At 48.6% G+C, this 27284-nt stretch overlaps 1 protein-coding gene across 4 annotated transcripts; it reads right to left on the bottom strand.

The window, feature by feature from the left end:
• Positions 1 to 262: 262 nt before the first annotated feature.
• On the bottom strand, positions 263 to 27216 carry Emc1 (ER membrane protein complex subunit 1). Of its 4 annotated transcripts, none has more exons than XM_047557308.1 (24): positions 27090 to 27216; positions 24369 to 24493; positions 23159 to 23224; positions 22887 to 22980; positions 21765 to 21893; positions 20532 to 20658; positions 19815 to 19964; positions 19321 to 19488; positions 18781 to 18852; positions 18368 to 18430; positions 17628 to 17750; positions 16784 to 16880; positions 15909 to 16031; positions 15283 to 15291; positions 14129 to 14328; positions 13833 to 13982; positions 12591 to 12752; positions 12128 to 12247; positions 9328 to 9465; positions 5757 to 5930; positions 5007 to 5217; positions 3039 to 3123; positions 1927 to 2056; positions 263 to 1771 (listed from the first exon to the last, which is right to left on the bottom strand). In XM_047557308.1, the coding sequence occupies exons 1-24, from the start codon at positions 27182 to 27184 to the stop codon at positions 1592 to 1594; spliced, it is 2991 nt and encodes a 996-aa protein (XP_047413264.1). In that variant the 5' UTR covers positions 27185 to 27216; the 3' UTR covers positions 263 to 1591. The 4 variants fall into 4 exon arrangements, with proteins under 4 accessions (XP_047413264.1, XP_047413273.1, XP_047413281.1 ...); XM_047557317.1 differs by having other exon boundaries at positions 18368 to 18427; XM_047557325.1 differs by lacking the exon at positions 15283 to 15291.
• Positions 27217 to 27284: the final 68 nt, after the last annotated feature.

The raw sequence follows: 27284 nt of genomic DNA, 5'->3' as shown, positions 1-27284 counted from the left end.
AGGAAAAATTGTTTTTAAATAACCGAAATCAACTCAATTGTCACATTTCCTTACTAAATACACTCACTCCATTTCTGCACTGCTTTTCTCCACTCTAATGCAAAAGCGAGTGATCATGCTAAGACGCAAAAAAGGACTCAGGTCAGTCATTCATCACTTTATTCTGAAGCTTGAGTGTACCTCTCAACAAAGGGCTAGAGATGATCTATACTGTGTTTTATTCTTCACAGTAAAAAAAAAAAAAAAAAAAAAAAAAAGCCCCATTTTCCCCCAAATCCATGAATAAGGGGAAGCCTCCAGATTTCCTTTCATTTGTAGCAGAGACACAGCAGCCCAGCTAATCAGTGCTGCAACATCCGCACATCCTGTCTTGTTTAAAGCTTCAAAGGTAGGTTGGGGACTGGGTGATGTAGCTCAGTAGTAGATCCTTGCCTGGCATGAGTGAGGCAAGCACCACAAAGAAAAAGTAAGATCAATAAGATTTAAAACCTCATCTTAAAAGGAAATATGACCCACGTGTTAATTTATATTTAAAACTAGCTGGGAGCTCAGTGGTAGAGTGTGTGTTTAGCATGCATGAGGCCCTGGATTCAATCCCCAGCCCCAAAACAAAACAAAAACCCTAAACTAAAAATAAATAATAGGGTTCTTAAACAAGGACACTTTTCTTGAACTAGGCCAGCCCACAGGTAAAGTGAGGGTATGAGGTACCGGGAAACAGGTGGACTCTCCATTCACGTGAAATCTGTTCAAGGTTCAGATAATTCAGTAGTTTGTAAAAGGCCTCAGCTGGGCTGGGGATGCAGCTTATTGGCAGAGCACTTGCCTGGTATGTGTGAGGCCCTGGGTTCCCTCCCCAGCACCACAAAAAAACAATATTTGGGGGGGGGGGGGGAGTCTCAGCTCTGACACATCTCTGGAGAAAAGCACAGGTAATGACCAATAAACCAAGATGTAATTATGCACTTGGCCTCGACGGACTGAAGCAAAGCCTGGGTGGCCTAACCTAATAAATAATCATGAAACAAGAGGTTCTGACACCACACACAGGTTCCTCAACCCCCGTTACTGCAGAGAGAAGTCAGGACCCTCAGCTCAGGATGAGCCTACGCCCACCCCTTCAAGGTCAAGCGATAAATGCACCTATAAGGTGGAGCTGGCCAGAAAAGCTCCCTCTGGGACTTTGAAGCAAGAGGCAGGGAAAGTCAGAAGGATTTCTAGATAAGACTCAGAAATAGAGGGAAGCTGAAATCACATTCCGCACACCTCACAAAAGAAGACAACCATTTGGCAGTCTTACAAGAAATAGAACTTCCATGGATAGGCAAAGAAAGGGAGCCGAGCAGCAGCCATGGACTTGAGGAGGAACCCCTCAGGTGCCTGGGACCCTCAGCTGAGTTGGAGAGTGAGGTCTGCAGCCACAGGACTGTGTTCCAGTATCCCAGAAGCAGTTATGCGTGATGGTTCCTCGTCTTTCCTCCAACTCCTGAGAAGAGAACCCGACACACATGCACCGACCCAGAGCACACTGCTACTCCTTAGCTGACCCATGTCCTTATGGCTCACCACTCTGGCACCACGTCTTCAGTCTTTACCGCCAGGCTCGATTCAGGAGTTTCACCTGTGCCAGTCTCTTAGTGATCATGGTGGCAAAAACCAGGCCAAAGAGGACACTGCTGATTAACACGTAGTCATAGTCATCCTTTAAGACATCAAACTGTTTGGATGGGTAGACTCGAGTTTGGTAAATATCCAAACCATAGGCCACAACCTGTGAGGCAGACGGAATGAGAATTAAGAAGAAAGGCAACCAGCAAGCCACCATGACCTCACACTTGGGGAAAGAAGGGAATGATATCCTCAGCTGTTTTCCAAAAGTGGAACGAAGAGCAGCTGTCTTACAGGGTGGCTATGGGCTCCACTCACCAAACACGTGGACTCCAGGCCTGAGGGAGCCGTGTAGATGCCTCGCATCCGGGAGACCGTCTGGTTGTAGTTGATGAATCGCTCTGCATGTATCTGTACGTCTGGAGAATACGGGATCAGGTTCTCCTCCCTGCAAAACACCAGCGGGGACAGGCACTCTGAAGCTGCTGTACAGGGACCTCTTGGCTGCCCCTCCTCCATCCCGGGATGTTTCCAGGCCACACATCTAGCTTCAAATCTCCTTTGGGGCCTACTTGCATTAAATGGTTAAAATTTTAGTGGCTGAATGTTGGGAAGGCTGTCTGGAGGGTCAGACTGAGATCTGGATTCTTTGCTGTAAACCTGAAAAGTAATATAGTACACGGTTGGCGGTATCCCACACCAATGAAGTCAGGGCCGTTTTCACACCGCTACACCGAGTCACCAGGCCCACTCTGCTCTTCACTCCAGGGCTCAGTCCCGCTCCCTCCCCAGCTCTACCCACCCTTCCTGGCAGTGCTCTGACCCACACTCCTCTGCTCCTCACCGCCAAGGACAGATCTGCTCTGTCTTTCCACTGTCCACACTTGTCCACGCCCCGAACTGAACAGAAGTCAGGATGGAGGTGGGAATATAAGCAGAGTGCTGACAGCAAACAACCTAGCGGCTAGTGGCTGCCCCAGGCTCTGGCCCCATGACTCCCAGGACTGGCCAGTGTCTCCACACTCACTGCTCCAGCCACACAGGTCTGTCCTCCCAAACTCAACGGACATGGCTTCAGGGCCTCAGTGTTCCCTCTTCCTAGAAAGTTCCCCCATCCACAACATAGGCTCCTCCACTCCTTTAGAGCTTTACTCAAGACAGTCCCCATTTTCAGAGGGGCATTCCCAGGCCACCTGATCTCAAATCCCACCTGGACACATCCCTCACCCTTCGAGTGTACCCCATATTACTTTTCCTCCTTAGCATTTACAAGTACCTGATACTGCACACAATTTACTTGTTATTTATTGCCTATTTTCCCCAAGAAGGTAAGCCCCTCCCCAGTCCCTGGCTTGGCCAGGATGGCACAGGGCAGGCTGGTGAGGTGAGTTCCTGCGGTCAGAGCCTTGGGCACTGCCACAGGCTCTCACCTGCTCTGTTCCGTTGGGATCTCAGGACGCCGGGGATCCAGCAGGGCCTTGGGGAGGGAAAGAATTGCTCCAGAAGGGAGCCCAACTGCAAAGGAAGACGAGAACGTTCACTTACCTAAAGCAAGCACAGGGTCAGTTACAAACTACTGTCACAGAAATTTCAAATAAAGAGTTTAAATCAAGCAAAAAATTGGTCAGTGAGTTTCCTTTAAATCATCAAAAAATCCAATAATATACATGGGTCTGAGTGAAGGTTCCCACTTTTGAAGATGGTAGTTTCTTCACATACCATCATCCCCAGACATTAGAAGTTCTAAATCAAGCAACCGGTAATGGTGAAAGGGAAGAGTGTAGAAGGCCACTGGGGTCTCCTCATCCCTCTGCCTCCCCTGCAGGCGTCTCCTTCCTGTTAAGCAAACAAGGCTGTGTCTGGCACCTGGCCAGCCAACAGGGGCAGAGGGCCAGGCAGTATTAGTTAGTGCCAGGGTCAGCGATGCTGATCAAAGTTCATATGCTGCCAAGAGGGTTGCCTTCCTCATACTTGACAGTCAATACGGTAGCCAGCGGTCGTCAAAGCTGAGAGTCCCAAGTGTTTCTAGTCAAATGAAGTAGGCCCAGGAGACCATTAAACAATCACTGAGTCCTGAACTTGGACTATACACGATGAGATCTTGCCAGTGTCTACACAAGTCAACACAAGCTATGTTAAAAATATTATCAGGCTGGGCTCAGTGGCAGCTCGGGAGGCTGAGACAGGAGGATTGCAATGGCAAGGCACTAAGCAACTCAGTGAGACCCTGTCTCTAAATAAAATGCAAAATAGGGCTGGGGATGTGGCTCAGTGGTTGAGTGCCCCTGAGTTCAATCCCTGGTACCAAAAAAAAAGAAAAAAAGAATATCAGGGGACTGGCTGGGGATTTATATAACTCAGTGGTAAAGCGCTTCCTAAGCACTGGGTTCGACTCTCAGCACTGCACATGAATAAATAAAAATAAAGGCCCATCGGCAACCAAAAAAATATAACAAATATATATATCAGGCTACATCACGTACAACCACAAGAATGGGATCCTAATTAGAATAAGTTATACTCCACGTATGTATAATATGTCAAAATACACTCTACTGTCATGTCATATATATCTAAAAAGAAAAAGTTAAAGAAAAATAAAAAAGAATGCTGTCAGAACCATAGACAGTAGCACACACCTGTAACCACAACTACTCAGGAGGCTGAAGCAGGAAGATCATCAGTTCAAGGCCAGCCTTTTTTTGAGAACTTGTCTCAAAACAAAAAAGGCTTGGGTAGAGCACCCCTGAGTTCAATCCCCAATACCACCAAAAAAAATAAATAACATCGGGGTTGCTTTTCTTTTGTTTTTTCTTTTTCTTTTTTTTTTTTTTTATATATATATATTTTTAGTTGTCAATGGATTTTTTTATTTATTTATATGTGGTGTTGAACCCAAGGCCTCACACATGCCAGGCAAGTGCTCTACCACTGAGCCACAACTCCATCCCTGCTTTTCTTGCTAGGTGAAAAAACCAAAGAAGGAAAGTAGTTCATCAGAAATAAGGACTAAGAACCAGGCGCAGTGGTGAACACCTCTAATCCCAGAGGCTAAGGAGGCTGAGGCAGGAGGATCTTAAGTTCAAACTCAGCCTCGGCAAAAGTAAGGCACTAAGCAACTCAGTGAGACCCTGTCTCTAAATAAAATACAAAACAGGGCTGGGGATGTGGCTCAGTGGTCGAGTGCCCCTGAGTTCAATTCCTGGTACCCAAAAAAAAGAAAAAAAAAAACAAAAAAACCCAGAAGTGAGGACTAAGAAGAAGTGGTCATCTTTACAGGGCAAGGCCAAACTTTCCCACTGAAATGGAGCCCTCCTTGCCAACCTTCCCTTACACTGCCCTTCAGGGTGGCTGCCCCAGGGAACCCAGTCATCCCAGAGCCCTCCCCTAACACTCACTGAGCAGGTGTCGGCTGGTGATGCCCCGTTCGGTAATGGTGGCTTCCATGGCACTGATGGAGGAGGGGAAGATGTAGGACTGCTGGAGGACCTGGGGCAGCTGGGGACGATCCAGGGAGCTGAAGGCAGTGGCATTGTACTGCTCAGTACCCTCGTAGAGCTCCAGGGCAGTAAACTCGTTGCGCCGAGCCTTGGTGTTCCAGTACTGGTACTGCAGGGAGAGGGAGGCAGCTCAGGGCTCAGTGCTGCTCCAGCTGGGAAGGGAAGCTACACTGAATGGCACCTTTAAATCAGCTCCAGACGGGGAAGGAAGCACCCAGCAGCACCTCACTTCCTGGCTCCTAAGTTTACTAACTTTTAAGCCAATTTAACTAGGCTATCCACAATCTGCCACATGACAAAGGAATTCTCAGTGTTCTTAGAAGTTATGTTAACAGCTAACTAGGTGCCTTTGAGTGCTCACCAGGTCCTAGGAACTGCCCTAAGCTAGAGGAGGTGGCTGCATCATCCCTATTTCACAGTGATGCAATGCAGAGAGCTCACATAATTAACTTGCAGTCGACAGTTAGGACTAGGAAGAGCCAAGACCACACCTAGGCAGTGTCGTTCCTGAGCCTGCCCCTAACAGAACCCATGCTGCCATCCAGGGACCTTGGGATCCTATGGAAACAGAGCAATGGTTGGATTTCTGGAAAGCACTTAAAAGGCAGGAGACCTCCTGGGCTGCCTGTGTCCCCGGCCCCTCCTTACCACAACCCAATTCTCCGAATGCACAATATGCACAGGGCCCTTGGCTTTCTTCTGCACGGACGAGTGGATGATACGGCCAGTGACACCATCAATGAGGAAGATGCCAATGAAGGTGCGCTCGTGGTGTACATCCACGCTCTCGGTCACCACGGCCAGCAGGTTGGGGTTCAGGCTCTGGGGAGAGACAGGAAAGCTCCTTCAGAACAATGACGTGTCTTGTGCTCGGCCTCCCAGTGAGCCCAGGTCCCCTGTGGGCTGACCCGGGATTCAGAGGCCTGGCAGAGGAACCAGGAATGAGAATACTGCTTCTCACTCCTGTGCTTGGTGTGTGTCCACCAGGGACTGGGGGTCATCCCTGGTGGCTTGACTCTCCCTTAATCCCCTCGACGACCCTGTGAAGTGGCTACTACCATCCACATTCCAGACCAGGAAGTCAGAGCAGTGAAGTGACTGGTCAAGTCACAGGGCTGGCACCAACATGGTCAATTCGAGACCCGGGTCTGCAGCCTGGGACCTCAGGACACCACTCTAGCACTGTGGCGTTCTCCCCAAGGTCACCAGTACCCTCCTGCCCCTAACTCCAGTGGTAAGTGCTGGTTCTCATCATCTCACCTGACCTAATAGAACCACTGGAGAGCGAGCACATCCTCTTCACCCAGGAACCTGCCCTGGTCTCCTTCTGCCTCCCTGGCCTCCCCTCCCGGTCTCTGGAGGAATCCTCCTCCACACTTCCTGGCACCTTCGTGATGGAGACACCCACAGCACCCAGGCCGTGGACGTTCCCATCTACATTTACCTCCTGGTGACCTCAGCAACCTCGTGCTTTACCACTATTTACAGGTGCCAGCAATGTCCCAATTATGCATCCAAGCCAGACTCACGCTCCCCAGAACTGCAGGTGTTACTACAACCCGCCATCACCCTCTTCTTAGATGCCTCCTCTGAAACTTCACCCACCCGGACTGACCTGTTGATTATGCCTGCCTAACCTGGCTCTGCCCGGGCCCCCCAGCCAACAGCACTCCATGTGTTGATGTCTCAGAACCAAACTGCCCAAGTCATCCTTGTCTCTCTCTCTCTCTCTCACACACACACACACACACCCTATCAACATATTCTATTGGCTCTACTTTCAAAAAGTATCCAGAATAAGTTTCCTCCTCACCATTTCCTCGACTGCCACCCCAGTTCTGCTGCCAGCTCCCTGAAGAAGACAACATACAGTCTGTCGTCTTCCTGCTTTCCTCCGGGGCCCTCTGCAGTCCAGTCCAGGCTGCGTGAGCCTGTTACACATCAGCCATTTATGTCACTTCTCTGCTCGAAGCTTCCCAGGGTGCTTCCTCTCACTCCAAACGAAGGCCCGAGTGGCAAGCTGTGGTGGGGTCCCAGCTGACCCCACAGCCCAGTGCCCTTGCTCACTCTGCTCTGGTCATGTGGCCTCCTGCTGTTCTCCCGCACACCGGGCTGCTCTGGCTCCAGTTCGGAAGGCTCCCCCACAGGTATCCATGACTCATTTCCTCCCTCCGAGTCTTTGCTTCCATGCTACCTTCACAGTGAGGACCTCCTTGCCACCTGTTTTAAACTGCATCCCTGCCTGGTCCTGTGTCCCTTTCCCTCCTCCTGGTTTGATTTTACCTACAGAACCAAAGCCTGCCAACATACTGATGTACCTACATATTGTTTTCACTATTGGCCACTCCCACCTACAATGGCAGCCTCGTAAACACAGCAAGTTCTGTCTACACGGCTCACTGCTCTATCCCACCACCTAGGAACAACACATGGCCTCCTGCCAGCACTCACAAACTAGCCGCTGCTACACCTCTATGGACCTCCTTCCAAAACCTACGGCCACGGGGCAACCCCAGGAAAGCATCAGACAAACCAAAACTGAGCACTCATCAAAACTACCAATGTGCTGGGGTTGCAGCTCAGGGGTAGAGCACTTGCCCTGCACGTGTGAAGCACTGGGTTCGACTCTCAACACCATATGTAAATAAGTAAAATAAAGGTCCATCAACAACTAATAAAAAAAAAAACAACTATCAAGATCATGAGCCAGGCGTGGTGGCACTCACCTGTCATCTCACCAATTTGGGAGGCTAAGGCAGGAGAATCACAGGTTTGAGGCCAGCCTCAGCAACTTAGCAAAACCCTGTCTCAAACATAAAATAAAGGGCTCAGTGGTAGAGCACCTCTGGGTTCAATCCCCAGTATCAAAACTAAAAAAAAAAAAAAATTACTAACCTAGAATGTTTGCATAATGACTACGAATTCACAAAGTCCTACTGCTAGCTAATTCCTACTGGTAGCTACTGTTCTTTTCAGAACATGAAAGCACAAGTGTTCTAGTAAATTTTAACTTTTACATCTTACTAATATAGATCAAAATGTGTTCTTTAAAATTTATATATGTATACATACGTTATTATGATTTTTTTTTTTTAATGATCCTGAGGATGGAGCCCAGTGTCTTGTGCATACTAAGCAAGTGTTCCACCAGCCCAAACTGTATGTTAGAATTTGTAACATTTGGGTCATTCCAAATGAGCTAAAACTGACTGCTGTCATATACAAGGTGTTCATCAATAAAGAATTCAAGTTAAGGCCGGGCAGGGTGGTGCAGGGGCTTGGGAGGCTGAGGCAGGAAGACCAGGAGTTCAGTCAGTCTCAGCAACTTAGTGAGGTCACAAGCAACTTAGTGAGACCCTGTCTCTAAATAAAAATGAAAAGGGCTGGGGATGTGGCTCAGTGGTTAAACACCCCTGGGTTTAATCCCCAGTGTGCCCCCAAAAAAGAATTCAAGTCGACAGGATTAATAATAATGTGACCCACATGGCAGGCACCTCTCCAATCATGATACCTCTAACCTCAAGACAATCCTCAGAAGTCAGTGCTATTAACCCCGTGATACTGGTGACAATGGAAGGGTAGGCAGACTAAGTAGATGACCCCCGCTGAAGAGTGAGTCTGTGGCAGGGCAAATCTGGACCTGACAGACCCCCTGGAGGCTTGCAGCCTGCTGTGCTGCCACATGCTCAGCAAAGCAGCTTCTTGGTCAAGTTCCATGGTCTCCCTACCCTATTCTATTGTACCCTTCTCCAGCTTAGTCTCTGCTCCATTAAAAGAGGTATGAATGGTCATTACTGATAGGATTACCTTCTCTCACAGGACAGTCTGCAGGGAGCCCTGTCTCCCTGATGGACTGACTAAGGGTCACCCCCAGAAGGCAGAATCAATGCTACTACCAATGATAAAGCGAACATCTATTGGGTAGTTACTATACACCAGTCACTGGGTTCAGCGTGACTGTCCCATGTGATCATCACCACAACTGTAGGAAGAAGGTATACCTGCCCAGGCTGGGTGTAGCTCAGGAGCAGAGAGCTTGCCAAGCACAGGGGAGGCCCTGGGTACCAGCCCCAGTACCCAAGGAAAAAAATTATACCCACCTGCCAAATAATAAATTAAGATTCAAAGGGATTAAAAGCAAACTAGTCCAAGTGCCAGAACTGAAGTCCTTATTTTCCTGATTCTAAAGTCCTCACTCTGACAGATTACTGTAACATACCTTATAGAGCACACTGCGGTCCCCCATCACCCGGCCCTGGGAATGGACATGCTCACTGCTGCGTTTCCCCTTCACTTTGACAATCCGCTGTACTTCCGGGGGAATGGTCAGCTCCCAACTCAGTTCAGTAGTGAGATCCTAGGGCAGAGGCAAAAGTGCTTGTGATCAAAAGGGGACACACAGACCTGAGACAGCTGTTGCTGGCCCATCTTGTAGTTCAGTGTCTGAAGCCTCTGGGCTGGAAGAAGCAAGATCAGAACTCTTTGAAATTAGCAATAAAGACCTGGCTCATGAAGATGTGTGGAACCCTTGGTTTGATTAAGAGAGATACTAAAATACCAGGCACAGCAGCCCACACGTGGAATCCCAGAAGCTCAGGAGGCTGAAGTGGGAGGATCACAAATTTGGGCCAGACTAGACAACTTTCTATTTTTCTCAAAACAAAAAATAAAAAAGGCTGGGGATGTAGCTCAGTGGTAGTGTCCCTGGGTTAAATTTCCAGTATTGAAATGAAGAAAGAAAAATACCAAAGCCAGTAAAGAAAAGAATACCCAACAGTGTTCCAATAAACAGTATTGTTTATCAAAGGAGGATGTCTTCAAGGGAAGTTTGGCATTTATTTATAAAATCTAAGATCTCTGTACACCAGGGCCACAAGTGACATGGCCTCAGTTGGCCAGGACCTCAAAATCCTTCCTGTGTGGTTCCACAGTCAAAGGAAATCAATACACTTTTGCCATTCAACATGTAATTAGATGTTCACACCACAGAATTACGTGGAGCCCTGTGGTAGAGGGTCAGGACTGGAAAGGGACAGGAGTCTTCCTGGGAGCTGGTGCTCTTGATCCTAAGGTGACTGCCACATACACAATGGACTCCTTTTATGAAGGTTCACTGAGCTTCTGGATTTGATACTTCTCTCAATGTTTCACTTTAATCAACATGGGATTCTGAACAAAAGGTTGAGGCAGAAAACACATCAGAAAAAAGCAAATAAATACAGGCCAATTCCCTTTCAGTAAGAAAACTTTTGTGAGACTCAGGTGTGTGTGCACGACTGAGGACACGGCCTCATAAGTGCACGTGGACAGAAGAGGCTGCAGAGCTGCAGGACAGCAGCAGGGAGTGCCGCCCAGGTCTTGCTGCGTGCCTCCGCAGCACAGCATCTTCAATGGTGACAACGAGCTGGCGTATTACTTGTGTAAGTGTTTTAACAGACCTTTTTATTAATACCAAATAAGGTTCTGTGCCAGCCTCCTCTGAAATCCTGAGGACTCACTAAAACACTCCCAGAGTAACATCCCCACACAAGGGGACAGGCAGAGAACACACGTGGCAGTGACGGAAAGCCACCCTGGCTTAGGCCCGCATGAAGGTTCGCCTCCTCCATCGCCCGTTGATCACTGCTGACTCAGATGAGGTCCTCAGGGCTCCACTGATGCACAACAGCCACGTCCCGTTTGTTCCCCTATCTACAAAAAACAGTCTCCTCCAAGGTTCCCATTTTATGAACTTGAAAAGACAATTTCTCTTTTCTCCCATAAGGGTAAAGCATGTGTTTTCCGAGCAGACCACTTCTATGCTCTTTATGATAAAGCTTAGCTGCTGCAACTATGTCAGGAAAGGGCATCACACTGTCAAAATGACAAGAGCCCAACCTCAGATGGCATGTGCCATGTGTCAGGCACTGTTTTACATGACTCACATGTATTAACTCACTGGATTCACTGAATAGCAACCTTAGGGTGCAGGCGCCTTTACCATCTTATTTTATAGACAAGAAAACTAGGAGATGTAATATGCCCCAGTTCACAAAGTAACCGTGATAAAGCTAAGCAGGCAGGCCACACATGCCTATGATCCCAGTCACTCAGGAGGCTGAGGCAGGACTGCAAGTTCAAGGCCAGCCTCAGCAATTTAGAAAACCCTGTCTCAAAACAATATAAAACCATCTGGGGGCGTGACTCAGTGGGAGAGTAGCCCTGGGTTCAAACCCCAGTACTGCAAACATTAATAAATAAATAAATAAATAAAAGGCCTTGTAGGACAGGAGAGGAGTGTATTCTCTGCTGAATACACTCCACCAAGGGCCCCTCTATGCAGCCCTGCTAACAAGGCCACCCCCTTGGGAACCTCCAAGTCAGTATGGACTGCTGTATGGAAGAGCTCAGCTCAAGTGTGTCAGGATCAGAGCAAACCAACCCCATTTCTAGAAATAAAATTTAAAGTACATGCTCTAACAAGAGCTGGCCAATAAAATCTTCTTCATACAAATTACAACTCATTACTAAACCCCCATTCCCACCTCCCACCATCTTTTCCTCCAAGAATGAAGGGAAAACATCCTTTCCCTGAGCTATAGACGAAACGTGGAATGAAAAGTTCATGAGGGTTGGGCACGGTGGCACAGCCTGCAAGCCCAGCAGCTCAAGAGGCTGAGGCGGGAGAATCCCAGGTTCAAAGCCAGCCTCAGCAACTTATTGAGACCCTGCCTCAAAATAAAAAATAAAAAGGGATGGAGATGTGACTCAGTGTGTTAAGTGCCTCTGCGTTCAATCCCTGGTACCCATGAGGGCAGAGACTTGGTCCGTCATGTCCTGCTCTGTCCACAGCACCAGAGCCATGTCTTCTACCCAGAACCTGCCAACCATGAGCAAGTGACCGATTTTCAATCAGACCGCAGGACTGTGCTGATGATCTAAGTTTACAAAAGGATGACCAGTATGGGTGCCTCTCAGCTAAGTAGCCAGGCGACGCCCACATCCTCCCACAGACAGCCCTGCCAGAGCACAAGTCCTACCTTTCGGAGTCGATATCCACTCAGCCATCCCTGCTCTGCATCCACCAAATAGAAGAAGATGGAAGGGGCAAGCTCATGCAGCTGTCTCAAGACGTTCCGTGTAGCTGGGAAAGCTGTGACCTTGAAAACCCCATAAAAATGGTTAAAGAAAAATTCAGGAATTGCTAAGCCCCATTTCCCAATCTCATTACTGCATCCTCATCAGAGACAGCCTCAAAAATAAAACAGCAAATACTAAAGGAACAGGATTAAACTTAATTCTGTTAAGAACCTGAGTATTCACAAGTGCAGAAATAGCAGTCACAAAAAAGGCAAACACAGCAGTCATGTCTCTGAGGGATGGAATGAGGATGAGCACGGACTGACTGACTGCAGACAGCATCCAACTGCTTCCCACCTGTCTGCCCAGCCCATGCCACGCCCGACTCCACTTGGGTATCTGCATCCCCCAGGGATGTAGTACCTTGTACTCGTTATCGATCAACAGCAGCACCTTGGCATAGTCTTGATCCATGATTGGGAGAAGCAAGGACTGCAAGATGGGGCGCTTTAACACTGGGGGAGCCACCTGACTCCACTTCCCAAAAATGGGATTGAAGACGTACAGAGAACTCATTCCTGTTTCCTAAATGGGCAGAGCAAACTGTCAGAAAAGACTGCAAATCCTAAGGGTAAATCAGTAAAGCTGAGTCTTTGGCTCAATGGTGAGCAATTCCCTATTCTTTTCCTTCTTTGTGGAAATAAGTTCTTGGCTGAAGATAAACAGTTCCAGAGCTAATGTCAAAGGAAAAAAGTCAAATTGCCTCTGGCTCCAAACATAACCAAGAACTGGACATGGTAAAGAAAAAATAAGAACTGGGTATGGTGGCACACGCCTGTAATCCCAGCAGCTTAGGAGGCTGAAGCAGGAGAATCCCAAGTTCAAAGTCAGCCTCAGCAACTCAGCGAAGTCCTAAACAAATTAGCAAGACCCTGTCTCAAAATAAAATATAAAAACGGCTGGGGAGGGCTGGGGAGATAGCTCAGTTGGTAGAGTGCTTGCTTGCCTTGCAAGCATAAGGCCCTGGGTTCGATCCCCAGCACGGCAAAAAAAAAAAAAAAAAAAAAAAACAGCTGGGGATGCTTAAACACTAGAGTGCTTAAACAAACAAAAAGGTCAAATAAATACCAATTCGGCAGCAACCCCACAACGGCCATTCCAGAAGTGTCCAAGTTCCCTCTCTCATACTGCTAGAGTGAATCCTCCAAATCCATTCTAATTTGGGGAGACAGAGATATAAATAGCTTTGTGTTCTACCCTTCTACATACAAAACACTCACTCAGCCACCAACAGTGGTCTATGACTGGAAAAAGAGGAAGCTGGCCGAGGGGCTGGGTTGTGGCTCTGGGGTAAAGAGTTTGCCTAGGATGTGTGAGGCACTGGGTTTGATTCTTAGCACCACGTATAAATAAATAAAATTTTCTAAAAAGAATGTTGCAGTGAGTTAAAAAAAAAAAAAAAAGAAGAAGAAGAAAGCTGGTTGAAGGTAGATCCTTTTGTAGTCAATCCTCCACACAGGCAAGAAAGTAGAAGAAAAAATCCCCAACCCCTGCATGTTCCTCTTGGACACTTGGAGAATTCCAAAAGCCTGCGAGAAATTTAAATTACAAAACACCAAAAGAGCCACACCCACTTTGCCTCAAGTCACAGGTGGACAGCCTGACCTTGTCCTTCACCAGCAGCGTGCACTGGGGCGGGTGGGGGAAATGAGCAGTCGTCCTCTGGACCATCAGCTTAAAGGAGGAGTCTGGCTTGACATTGGGGAGATACTGCTTCCACAGGACGGTGCCAGAGCTGCTCTCAATGCCGAAGAGCTGCAAGGTACACAGACACCGAGTCACTCAGAGAAGCCGAAGGATGGACTCCGTGCCAACTGGAACCAGCACCATCCCCTAGCAGGCTCTTTGACTCCCACCCTCTAAACTTCAGAAGATTTGGTACCTGGGCTTCCAGTCCTCACCTTGCCTGAGGCTGTTACCATCACCATCATCTTCTGCAGGTTGAACTCATCTCTGGCCAAGGTGTCAATGTTGATCTCATTCTTAATCTGACTTCGGGGTTTCCGAGCATCGTAGAACATTTTCCAGAGGTGGGAAGTCCACGCCTGCAGCAGGATGAGCTGAGACGAGAGTCGTTTCAGGAACATCCCCAGCAGGCCATCTGGCATCAAGAAAAGGGTAAAGCACTGCCCATCAGACAGGGTGTCTGGCAGGAGGTACCTCTCCCAAGAGGGACCCTGCCCTCTCCTGTGGAGCATCCTCGTCACTCTCGCTCCAGGCCACAAGCCCAAAGGGCAGTCTGCTCCAATGCCAAGTCTCACACTCAGCCATGCTCAAGCTTCACAAACCCACTTTCATGGCTCTTTCAACCATAACTGCCTGGAACTGGGACTAGAAAACTAAGAGGTCAGGTTCACCATGCAGGATGCAGCCATGCTGTGAATGTCCAGCACAGTCCCACACCCAGGTGTGGGGAAGGCTTCTGGGTGCCGCAACACAGCCAGAGAGCGTGGGGCGGGGGCGAAGGGGAGCAGGTGTTCACCTGTGTACCACGAACAGGCCCTGTCATCTCCCACTGCTTCATTCCTGCTGTCACCTGCTGAACATCACCTGACAACGTATCCAAGGCCCTTCTTCCCTCTACCCCTAACTTTGAAGCCACCATTCTTCAAATCTCTACCATCAGAGACTGAAGACTTGGTGGCAGCTGCAAGGTGACACAGTGAAGAGTGGTGTCTCTGGAGTTTGTGGGCCTGGATTAAAACCCCAGATCTACTCCCTACTCTGGTGTGACCTTTGTGCCTTGAGTTCCTCATCTGTGAAACGGCCTGCATCCTAGCGGGCTGTCAGAAATTAGACCAAACAACACGCATATAGGACTTAGCATGGCACCTGGCACCTAAGTGCTCACTATAAAGTAGAACATTTATTTTTCTATTTGCTGTTCATCTCAGCTCAAGGAAGAGAAGTGAGAGGTAGAGAGGACAAGTCACAAGTAGAGCAGTTCACACACACACAGCATATACCTCATTGATGCAAGCCAGGAAAAACAATCAACTGAAAGCTAGCCATGTGGGCAGGCAACAAGCGCAAGGCAGCAAGAGGCGGACTTTACCTTGAATCGCTGGATCCAGGCAGCAGAAACAGAGTAAAGTCAAATTAATCCTCCGTTTAAGAAAACCTGCAATGCCTGGCAGGGCACCTGGCCCAGGGCAGACCTCACCAACCACCTGCTGGAGAGCTCCAGGAATGGACGGGGTGGGGGCAGGCCCAGGACCGAATCAGAGTGGAGGGGACCAGTCTCATCCGGGCAGCCGGGACTATGGCTGCCTTCAAAGGACATGGAGCTATTTCCACAAGAAACAGATTCATCCGTCATGTCTCTCCAAGCATATGCAGCTGTTGCTTTGGGGACAATGAGTGGGCAGTGCCTAACGACGGCACCTGACAACTTTTAGGTATTCAGGTGATGAAGGCTGTTGCTATACTGTTTTTTGGCCTCAGAATCTTTCCCAAGAGGAAAGGATAGTTTCACAACTATCTTGCACTGAAAGGATAGTTACACAAACCACAGGGCCACCAATGCATTGGAAATGGAGCTCATTCACAACAGACTAGCCATCTGGCTGAACCCAGGAAGCCAGGCTGTCATGAGGCAGGGTCTCTTGTGCTTCAATTAGCAAACTCAGTCTGAGAGCAGTCCCTCCAGCACCTTTGCTGCCCCATCCCCTGGGTTCATACCTGCCTTCTTGCCAAATTCTCCTTCCAGTTCAGCCTGTGCCCCAGTCAGGGGGAGGTCCACCATCTCCAAGCACACCACTTCTGCCAGGGACTCCTCACGGGTCCACAACACCACTTTCCCTGCTAAGGGAAACCAGTTTGCAAAAGCTCAGCCTGACTCCTTGACCTTCTATGTGGAAAAGCCAGGCACGCTGGTAAATGCCTGTAATCCCCAGAACTCAGGAGGCTAAGGCAGGAGGATCACAAGTTCAGTGATAGTCTCGGCAATTAAATTAAACAATAAAAAATGGCTGGGGGGCCAGGCACTGTGGTGCATGCCTGTAATCCCAGCAGCTCAGGAGGCTAAGGCCGGAGGATCGAGAGTTCAAAGCCAGTCTCAGCAACTCAGGGAGACTCTATCACTAAATAAAATATAAATAAATTTGAAAAAATAAAAAGGCTGGGGGCTGGGGTTGTGGCTCAGTGGTAAAGCACCTGCCTAACATGTGTGAGGCACTGGGTTTGATTCCCCGCACTGCATATAAGTAAATGAATAAAATAAAAGTCCATCAACGACTAATGTATATAGAGAGAGAGGAGGGGAGGGACTAGGGGTATAGCTCAATAGTTCAATCCCCCATACCAAAAAAAAAAAAAAAAAAAGAAAGAAAGAAACAGAAATAGCAGAGTAAGGAGTGGGAATTAACAAGTCAAAGGTGGAACGTTCTATATGTCACCCTACAAGGCTAAGGAATTACTCAAAAGTAGGTGACATATGGCTCTAGAGAAAATACTCAGGCTATACTCCACTTGAACCTTTCCCAGAAACCTGTTCACAGCCTCAAAACCAGTCTGGGCAGACTGAAACAAAATTGGGTTGAATGGGGTGCACTCACCCAGTTGCTGCAGGAAAAGGAGCAGATGATCCTGCGTCTGCACCAAGGCTCGGTAGCCCACTGAGTCATCCTTCTTCAAGAACACCTGGATGTACAGCTAGAAACCGAAAAGTCCCTGAGAATCCAAATGGTTCTCAGAGCAACAGATCCCAGGATTCAAAGTACAAGGTGCCCCAGAGGTCGAGGTCATGGCATTATCTCCAGCTATTAGCCACACACCAAGAAGGTAACATGTACCCTTTGGAGTCAATGTGACCATGGTCCCCTGGCTCCCTCAGACCTGCCCATGAAGGAACCCAAGCACCTGGCAATATCACATCACCCTTCCATGCCCCACAAAGCCAGCAGGAGACCAGGACTACACTTCCAATTGTAAGATGAAGAAGCCACAGCTGAGAAGCTGAGGGACACAATGCAGTGTCCCTGAAGGAACACCGAGAGGGATCACACGCACAGGCTGTGCAGCTCAACAGCCCCAGTTGGACCCAGGGCAACATGTCTTAACAGCTCTGCAACTCTGGATATGGTACCAAATTCCACCAGGCCACAGTTACATCTATAAAACTCAGTCAGTAACTAGCACTTCACAGGACTGTGAGAAGTTCACATCGGTTAGTGCATCAGCAAAAAGCCTGTCACAGTGCCTGGGGCACAGTGACAACCAGGCATAAAAAATACCTGCCTTAGCTGTTATCTGTGACCAGTCAGAGGCTCAGGAAAAACTAGAACCCATGTCCAGAGTCCTAACTCAGGACCCAGGCTGTGACCTGGCTCTGAAGACAGGAAGCGCCACGCTGAGAAGCCCACAGGACTTCAACGTCTGCAGGCCAAGGCCCTGGCTCACCTGCTCCGGCCGAGTGTCATTTTGTTCCAGGCTAAATGAAATCGCGGTATCCAGCAGTCGCCGACCTGTCTCCACTAAGTAGAGGTTAATGGTGTAGGTCTGGTTGAAGCATGCCAGCGACTCCTAAGGGTGCAAACAGCACACATCAGCTAGAGGAATCCGCCAAAGCTAAGTCCCCCAAAGGATGTCCAATACCAGGGACAAATACCCCAGAGAAGGCTCCAGGCCAGAAGGAGAAATATGTGCAAAGGAAAACAAAAAAGCAGAGAACGCCAAATATTGAGGCAGAATGAGGCACCTGGGTGAATAGGTGACACTGCAACTAGTACACTTGTTTTAGAAGGAAACCGGTAAGCGGAGTGTAGCAGAGGCATCCCAGAGGTGAGACGGCACAAGGACAGGAAGCAGGGAAAAGCTCACACGAAGCCACAGCTAACTTGTGCCTTCAGCCAGGCCACACTTCTGCCACACAGCAACTGCACAGGGGACACTCAGCTCTACCAACTGAACCCCAAGAGAAACAGGGAAACTGAGGCCCAGAGAAGAATGCAGTTAGCACAGATTCTAGGGATTCTACCTCCGCATCTCAGTGAAAAGGGGTCAAGAGCACCACCACTGAATTTACAGGAGTTAGAATCCAAGGGACTCAGGGAGGCCTGCAAGCCTCAGCTGCTCCTCAGCTCCCCCCCGTGGCCTCCTGTGTCTCCAGGTCTGGCATGCTGCCGGATGCCACACCCTACCTGTGCACCAGACTTCTCCGAAAAGCTTCCCACTGACCCATCTTCAGAATTGCTAGGTTTCTGCTAGAGGAAAGAGAAGGACAGAAGAAATTTCAGATAAAGGGCCCCTTCTCATTCACAAAACAAAGCTTTTATCTCTGTCTTCCCAGCACTTAGAGAAGGCAAACCTCACTACTCATCCTGCCCACACAGTCTATGCGGTTTCTAACGCTCAGGTCAAAGTGAGAAGGTTCTATTAAAGTCTCCTTCCTAGGGAAAGAGGGGGTGTGCAAAAAGCTCCAGAGACAAGAATTCACTTTTCGGCAGCCTCCTACCTTTGACCTGACCAGGAGAATGCACCCAGATTACTAGCTGAGGGCTCCCGGCAGGAAGAGTCAGGACCCCCACACCCACCTACTGCCCTCCGTACTCACTGCTTCGTTTCGACAGGTCATGACTGCAGCCACTGTCTTCTCCCCAGTGGTGGCAAAGCTCACCAGGGCAGTCTGTGGGGAAAGCAAGGGTCAGCTCCCAAATGGGACCTAGGTCAGCTGGCAGCCTTCTGGAGGGTCAATGTCCCTTGGCCTTGGAGGTCCCTTGGCCTTGGAGTTCAAAGCGTTCCCAGCTTTGGAAATGATGGCCAGAGCGTCTGTGAGCAGAGGAGGCCCCAGCTGCATCTAACAACTACCCTACTGCCAACCAGGCGCCAGTCCCACTAGGCCCCGTGTTGCTCTTATATCCCTAAGGAGGCTCTGACTGCGGACTCCAAGGATGGTGGCAGTTTTACTCTTAAGACCCTCTGTAACACTCAGAAGAAAACGTATTCCATTCCTACCGTAAGGCTACCCTCTCAAGCCACTCAGGGGTGGTGCCACCAATCTCCAATCTGGACAGGTTCGAGGGCACTGTTTCCTAGCATCAGTAGCCTGGCCAGACACTCCTGAACCCCAGCAACCCACACTGCCAGCAGTTACCTGGGGGAAGTTTTTGAGCAGACTCAGAGCCCCGTGGTGGTAGTGCAGCAGGGCATAGTGGTTCGGGGACAACTGTAGGAAGAACTGGGCCCGAGAAGGATCCACTGGGGTGGGTTGTGTTGGCAGCACCCGGGGTTGGAATCCACTTCCAAATTCTAAGTCAAGAGACTAAGGGAGAAAAGAACAAGGAGGATGGGGGCAGGCGGCTGGTCAGTGACTGACCCAGCAGGCTGACACCCTCTGCCCCACTTTCTAGGGGATGTAACTAAACCAGGCAGGTGGCTCCAGAAGCTCCCATTCGGCTTCCTCAAAGGGGAAAGTGGCTCACTTCCCCTGACACCAGCTCTGCCAGAGGCCCAGACTTCTCCCCAGGCTACCACAACCCAACAGGGAAGCAGCAATGCCACCAGAAGAAGGGCCCCCATGAACTGTGTGCCCCCTCCGAGCCCCACAGGCAAAGTTGAGGGCCAGTGAAAGCAGCTGCAGCCTGTCACCTGCAGGGGGATCTGCCGCAGTTCCCACTCGGTCTCCAGGGCCAAAGTGTGGAGGGAACGTGAGCCTGGGTCAGGGCACACCAGCACGGCCTCATCCACCAGGCCACAGGCTCCGGTGAGACGCTGCAGCCATGGAGTCGAAACCCTGACCTGCAGAGAGATCATAACAGGAAGCCCACGCAGGATCGTCAAATTCCCTCAACTCGTCAGCCGCATCGCTGCCGGAATCCCGTGGAGGGTCCTAAGCTCAAGGCTTAGGTTGCAGTTGGTTCCATGGGGGTCTTCCTGTCCCCACCCCCACCACCAACCAGCCTCCCAAGAGCCTCCAAAAACAGAAAAAAAAAATCAGGATTTTCTTTTTGGTTACTGGAAAAATACACCAGATAACTATAAATGCTTGACACTTCAGAGAGGTATTTCTCTACTGTTTGTCACAGGTGGTTTCCTCTTGTTATTTTATGGTATTAGCTTAGAAGACACTTACAGGCAGGGACTAGATCTGCAGAATTTCTTAGCCACACCAAAAGAGCACCACGACCAAATGCAAGTATTTTAAATATACACAGATGAAGACAAGACAGTGGCAACTGACCACAATCAGGGACTAAATGACTTTTGCAGTTGCTCAGCCAACTTCCCTGATCCCTAGTGCAAAGAAGGGTCCTCTTGACCCCCTCCCCATTCACGAGGCTTCTCATGTAAGATGTCCCCGCATACCTGCTGAACAATCTCTCCATCCTCCACATTGAACTTGACAATGTTCACATGGCTGAAGGGAGCGATGCCGAGGGCCCACACCACCCCAGAGCCATAGGAATACACCATCTGGTAGTGGATGCTGTCACTAAGGGGCAAGAGAGAGCAGGGTTTTATCCCTCAGACAGGAGCATCCCTAGGGGTCTTCCAAAGCTAGGGTGCCAGTCCTCAGATGTCACAAACTCAAGTCCTCAAATAGGTTTCTTTAGCTTGCACAGTTTAGAGATGTGCTTCTAGGTTGTTTTTTTCTGCAGTGCTGGGGCTGAGTTCAAACCCAGGACCTTGAGCCTACTCAGAAAGTGCTCTACCATAGACCCCCAGACTTTTTTTTGTTTTGTTTTGTTTTTTAATTTGGTTGCTTTTAGGGGTTTGTTCAGCAGTACTGGGACACCCTGGGGCACTCTACCACTGACCTACAATCCCAGCCCTTTTTATTTTCAATTTTGGGACAGGGTCTCAGTAAGTTGACCAGGTTGGCCTTGACCTTGCGATCCTCCTGCCTTAGCCTTCAAAGCACAGGATTACAGGCTGGGGATAAAGCTCAGTTGGTAGAGTGCTTGCCTCGCAAGCACAAGGCCCTGGGTTCAATCCCCAGCACCACAGGAAAAAAAAATCATATTTCTAACTTTTCTTAGGTCAGACATGTGGCAACACTGGACCTAAGTACATACCCACCTACGTACCTATAGAGCACCAATCGGCTGAGTAAGGCTGACCCCTGGAGGTAGGCCAGGTACACTGCAGTTCCCAGCAGTCCTGAAGGGGCCAATGTGACTCACGGGTGTACACACTTGGCCCCACAGGAATCTGACTTTGTCCTTCTCAGCTTCAAGTTCCCACCACCAGACCCCTGGAAACAACCCTCCTTGATTATTCTGACTCTTACAATGAATGAAAGGCTCAGTCTAACTGAAATTAGAAGCTAAAAAGCCCAAAGTACCATGCCCAGGAGCAAGTAGTACTAAGCCTATGGCTCCCGTGCGCGGCCGCTCTGGCACCCCAGCTAGTTTTCTCCTCCCGCAAAGATACTCCCCGCACAGCCACAGCTGCGTTCAGACCCACATCCAGGAGCACAACCCACCACACGTGACGCAAACGTGCAGGGGCCTGGCAGACCTGGAGGCCCCTTAAGGAGAAGGAGAGCTTATACAGAGTGGAACAAGGTAGCCGTGGCCTGGGAGGTGACAGCCTTACCTTTCAGGGAGATGTTCTACCCACTTCAAGTGCCCACTGGAGAGGTGACGGAGGGCAAGCGTCGTCCTCTTCAGGACCGCGACGTACCTGACGGAGTCCTGCAGGCCCACCAGCCCAAGCGCCTGGAAACTGAGCACAGGTACAGGGTGAGCCTCAGGCCAGTGAGACAGTCCCACCACTGCCACTGTGGCTTGGTAGACAAGGAAATAGGCTTCGAGTTCAAACATACCTGGATCCTAGTCTGGCTCTGCCAGCTGTCAGCTGCCTTGAGTCTGCATTGCAATCACACAGCCACACTGCTTCCCCGAACCCCCAAATCTCCTAAGGGCTGTTCCTTTCTTCCCCTGGAACTTCACAGCAACCAGGCCAACCCTCTCCCATGCACCCATGAGACAAGTGCTGCCATTATTGGGCCACATGCCTATCTCCCCAACTGTGAACTTGATGATAGAAGTTGTCTCACATTCATATGTGCGCCCATTGCCTGGGGCCACCATGAATTTACCAGGTGAATTACCACCCTAAGATGTATAAGTTAATGTAAATAACTCTATAACTTAACCTTAGCAAAGATGGAAGAGTGGCCCACGCTGTTTTCTAAATATAAAACTAAAACACCAAGTTTTACATTATGTTCTCATACCTAGTACGTGGCAAAGTTCACATATCACAACTAGGAAAAGAATTCAAGTAGAAGAATAAGCACTGTGGCTTGCACAGAGCTCTGCATCTAGTAAGTGCTGAGTAAATGCTGGCTGAGTAAACATATGCCACACAGAACACCAAGAGCAGATACTTGATAGCCGGGCACAGCGGCACACACCTGTAATCCCAGCAGCTCAGGAGGCTGAGGCAGGAGGATCAGAAGTGCAAAGCTAGTCTCAGCAACTTAGTGGGACCCTGTCTCAAACTTTAAGAAAAAAAAGGGGCTGGGGATGTGGGATTAAGTGTCCCCTTGATCCTGAGTTTAATCCCTAGTACCCAAAAAAAAAAAAAAAAAAAAAATGTTTGATGATCTTTGCCTCTTCAGAAAAATCAAAGGCCTAAAGTTGCTGCCCATGCAGATCTATGCTCCACAGAGCCTTTCACTCAGCCAAAATGAAACACAGCTTCTTCCCTTACCTGCCACTGTCCAAGGTTATCTCCCAGTTCAGGCCCCCGATGTTAGTCTCCCAGGAACGCATGATGCGGCCTCCATTGGATACAGTGATTGCATCTGGAAAAGACAAGACCAAGATGAAATTATTTCCCAAACCTGCTCTGTCACCTCCTCGGTCTATATAAACAGATGTTAACAGGAACACCCCCCTCCTTCCCTAGCAGACACTGTACAAAGAAGGAACCAAGGAATGGGGGGTTGCCCCACCCTGGGAACCCCGCAGGCCTCTGCTTACCCTGTCCGTGGAGTAGCATGGCATCCACCGCTCCCTCTGCCGTGCCCTTGTCAACGTGGCGCCACACTGAGAGACACAAGCATCAGGCATTACTGTGAACATTACCATGACACAAAAAGAAGACTGAAGAGGTCTCTGTTTGCATAAAAGTATCCAATTTTATTTAGAAGAAGAGACAAAATACAGCTAACTGACCATGATCCAGTTCCACTCCCTGTGGGAGGGGTTGAGAGGAGGCACCAATATCCCCATCTGAGGTGCCTGCACATCCAGTCCCCACTGCCACCCCCACCAAACACATAAATGAGCTGGGTGTGGTGATGAACACCTGCAATCCCAGCTACTCAAGAGGCTGAAGCAGGAGGACTGCAAGTTGGAGGTCTGCCTGGGCAACCTGGCAAGATCCAGTCTCAAGACAATTTTTTAAAAACGGCTGCAGATGTAGCTCAGTCTATAGTACTTGCCTAGCAAATATAAAGCCCTGGGTACCACAAAGAAAAAAAAAAATATATGTATATATACATATATGTAAAAGCACATATATAAATAAACAATGATAGCTGGGCACAGTGGCACACACCTGTAATCCTAGCAGCTCAGGAGGCTGAGGCCTATCACAATAAAATAGTGATTAAAATTTTTATTTTCATGATTTCAGTGCCTAAAAACAATCCACCCAGACTGAGACAGACATTATTACCCTATGCACATGTATGATTACACAAATGGTGTGAACCTATATTGTGTACAACCACAGAAATGAAAAGTTGTACCCTATTTGTGTACAATGAATCAAAATGCAGTCCGTAAAAATAAAAATTAAAAATTAAATAAATAAATACATCCACACAAATAGTAGTAACTGACCCAAAAAAAAAAAAAAAAAAAAAAAAACCCCACCCAGCAGAGGTAACCTGAACGTAGGAGTTACTGCAAAATAGTATAATGTGTCTTTTGCAGCAGTGTCTTATTTAAGGATTCTCAAGATTGAGAGAATAAACTGCAAAAGTCCAGTGGTAGGAATATATTAAATATTCAAAAAAGAGAAGTCTGAAAAAAACTATCAGAATCCACCAAGAAAGGCCCCTTTTGGCCATCACGGCCCTGATCTGGGGACTAGCCAGGCAGGCATGGCAAGCCACAGGCCACTTAGATTCATGGCTGTCAGCCTTCCACCCCGGAAGCCAGTCGTTCTGCATGGCTCACTCACAGATCTCCCCAGTTCGAGAATTTAACGCTGCAATCACATTCTTCTCTGTGGCCACAACCAACTTCTTGGATCCAGGAGAAAATTCCAAGGAAGCGAACTTGAGCTTCCCAACATACTGCTGTCTCCTGAGAAAAAGAGTACAGGGGAACATAAGGGGCAAAGTCATCACTGGCTTCGTGAAAAGGCAGCTCACTGGGTTATCACCACCACACCTACCTTAGGACAGGTAAGCTGTGGTTGTTAACGTAGAGATCAGACTAAAGGCAGGTGGAGTCAGAAGCAAAGGGAACAAAGGCATGTACCTCTGAACAGATGAGAAATACTAAGACTCCCAGCCAAATTTAAGTACATATTTGCTCAAGGTGATACTCAAAACAGCCCCTGTCCCAAAATCCACTAGAACAAAGCTCAAGTCTTTCCTGTATTCACTAATAGTGAAACTAGGCACTCACTTAGAAATGGGAGAACCCAGGCCCTGCCTTCAATAACCATATAATCCAACCCTTTTCACCAGCTATGGGGGAAAAAAAAAAATCACACAAAATTTCCAACCCAACTCCACAAACTGGGTGAGAACTTTGTCCTCTATGACCCTTTGTAGCCCACACACACTCAGATCCATCAGATCAGCACACATATTCTTGTTGGCTTGTATCTACCACTCAACACTCTAACCCGCACAAAAAGGGAACCTAACAGGAGTGCTTGCCCCTTGCTATTAATAAAGGTCTGCCATCTGTAGCATACCAAGCACATGACATTTACACTGCATTTCTCCTAACATGATGTTGTTTGGTCTAGGTTCTGTTTTGGTTTTTGTTAATTTTTGTTCTTTTTGGGGTTTTGGGGTTTTTTGTTTGTTTGTTTGGCAGGGGGGTACCGGGCTTGAACTCAGGGGCACTCAACCACTGAGTCACGTCCCCAGCCCTTTTTTTTGTATTTTATTTAGAAATAGGGTCTCACTGAGTTGCTTAGCACCTCATTTTTGCTGAGGCTGGCTCTGAACTCGTGATCCTCCTGCCTCAGCCTCCCAAGCTGCTGGGATTACAGGCGTGTGCCACCATGCCCAGCCTATTTTTTGTTTTTTGTAGGTCAAAATCCACAGGCACTCTACCACTAAGCTACATCCAAGCCCTTTTTCATTTTTTATTTTGATACAGGGCCCGAAACACAGGCTGGCCTTGAACTTGTAATCCTCTACCTCAGCCTCCCAAGTACCTAGTCCAGCTTTTTGTTTTGTTTTATTTTTTTAAAGAAACTAAACTAGTAGTAGAGATGGGTTTTTATTTGGCAGTTTGTACATATATTTGCACATACTTTATTCTCACCATATACACTGAAAACCCTATAAAGTATGTAAGACAAATAATAGTACCCCCATTTTACAGGTGAGAAACCCAAAGTCCAGAGTGGTCAGTTAATTAGTTAGAACGAGGACTCGAAGTAAATCAATAAATCTTTGACAATAAATCACATTATCTTTTGAAATACTGTTGTTTTGTCCAGTGCAGTGACACACACCTGTGGTTCCAGCTACTCAGGATGCTAAGGCAAGAGGATCACTTGAGGCCAGGAGTGTGAGACCAGCCTAGGAACACAGCAAAACCCAATCTCTAAATGGGGGAGAAGGGAGGTTTATAGGTAAAGCACATGCCTGGTGTGTGTGAAGACCTGGGTTGATCCCCAGCACTGCAAAAAAGATGGGGGAAGGCGTGCTGGGGTGTAACTCAACGCATGTGCAAGGCTCTGTATTCAAGTCCCAGCACTAAAAATGTGGGTGGGGAAGAGAGGGGTGTAACACCACCCATATGGAAAATATGAAAAAAGCATAAAGGTATAAAAACAAACCTACAGTACCAATGTTATGGACTGAATATATGAATCTATCTGAGACAAAAACAGTTCACAGAGGAGTAGGTATCTGAGTTGGGCCCTGATGGGTAACATTTATTGACTGCACTGATGAGTCAAACTTTGTGCTAAGTACTTTAAAGAGATCATCTCTCATTCATTCTCTCAACTTCTGTAGGAGGTAATGCACAGTTAGTAAGCTCATTTTACAGATAAGTAAATCAAGGCACAGACAGGTTCAGTCACTTTCCCAGTAAGTGGCCAAATGTACAAACAGAAGCAAACCATCTGCAGGGCCTTAAGGAAGGGGTGAATAAATTCATGGCACTTCCTGGGTGATGAGTTTTGGGCCACCATACTCTGAGCCCAGGGTTGACCTGGGATGAAAAAAAGGGGATCGAGGACTCAGTTTAAACACTTAGAAGACATAAGACCATGTTTTCATGCCTAAGAGACAACAGCCAGTTAGAGAAAGAATGAAAGTCCACTGAGGCCTGGTGCCTCTGACACCCGGGAGACGAGCAACCTGTCACAGAAATAGGACCTGAAGCGGGAGGAGGGAATCAGTGACCTCTGACCAGAACGCCAAAGCCTGTCTGGATGGTGGCGCTGACAGTGGGTATGCAAGCTGTACAGTCACAGAAGGATCAGCTTAGTAGAGGCACCGACGCTTGGCTTAATGCTCTTGGGTCGATGTATAAAAAATCTTGATCTTTTTATCAAGAAACCCCATATTTTCATTTTGCACGGGGTGCCGCAAGTCATGTAGCCGATCCTGCTTCAATGGCAACCTCCCTCGTTTCGGCAGGTAGGAGACAGGTGCTGGGAAAACAGCCACCTACTTCCCGAAAAGGCCGCACACGTACGCACCAATCAAACTTGCCCACTTGGTCTTCATACACTGCGGCCGCAGGGACAAGCAGCGCAGCCCAGAGCCAGCACCGGGAAGCCAGCGCCGCCGCCATGACTGGAGCCCAGGCACCGCCTGCGGCCCGGCATGCACCGCGCCGCAGGCTCCGCCCCCGCAGACCATAGAGTTGGGGCCGCACGCGAGGCCCTAGTGTG

This window comes from Sciurus carolinensis, chromosome 1 (genome assembly GCF_902686445.1).
Source record: "Sciurus carolinensis chromosome 1, mSciCar1.2, whole genome shotgun sequence".
Classification (NCBI taxonomy): Eukaryota; Metazoa; Chordata; class Mammalia; order Rodentia; family Sciuridae; genus Sciurus; species Sciurus carolinensis.
This window is presented reverse-complemented; position numbering and strand designations above follow the sequence as displayed.

Coding starts and splice junctions, on each gene's coding strand:
- Emc1 (XM_047557308.1), bottom strand. CDS start 27,184: ATGGCGGCGGCGCTGGCTTCCCGGTGCTGGCTCTGGGCTGCGCTGCTT. Junction 16,032..16,783: donor CCTTTTCCTGCAGCAACTGG/GTGAGTGCACCC, acceptor GGTTTCCCTTAG/CAGGGAAAGTGGTGTTGTGG. Junction 2,057..3,038: donor ATCCCAACGGAACAGAGCAG/GTGAGAGCCTGT, acceptor GGTGTTTTGCAG/GGAGGAGAACCTGATCCCGT.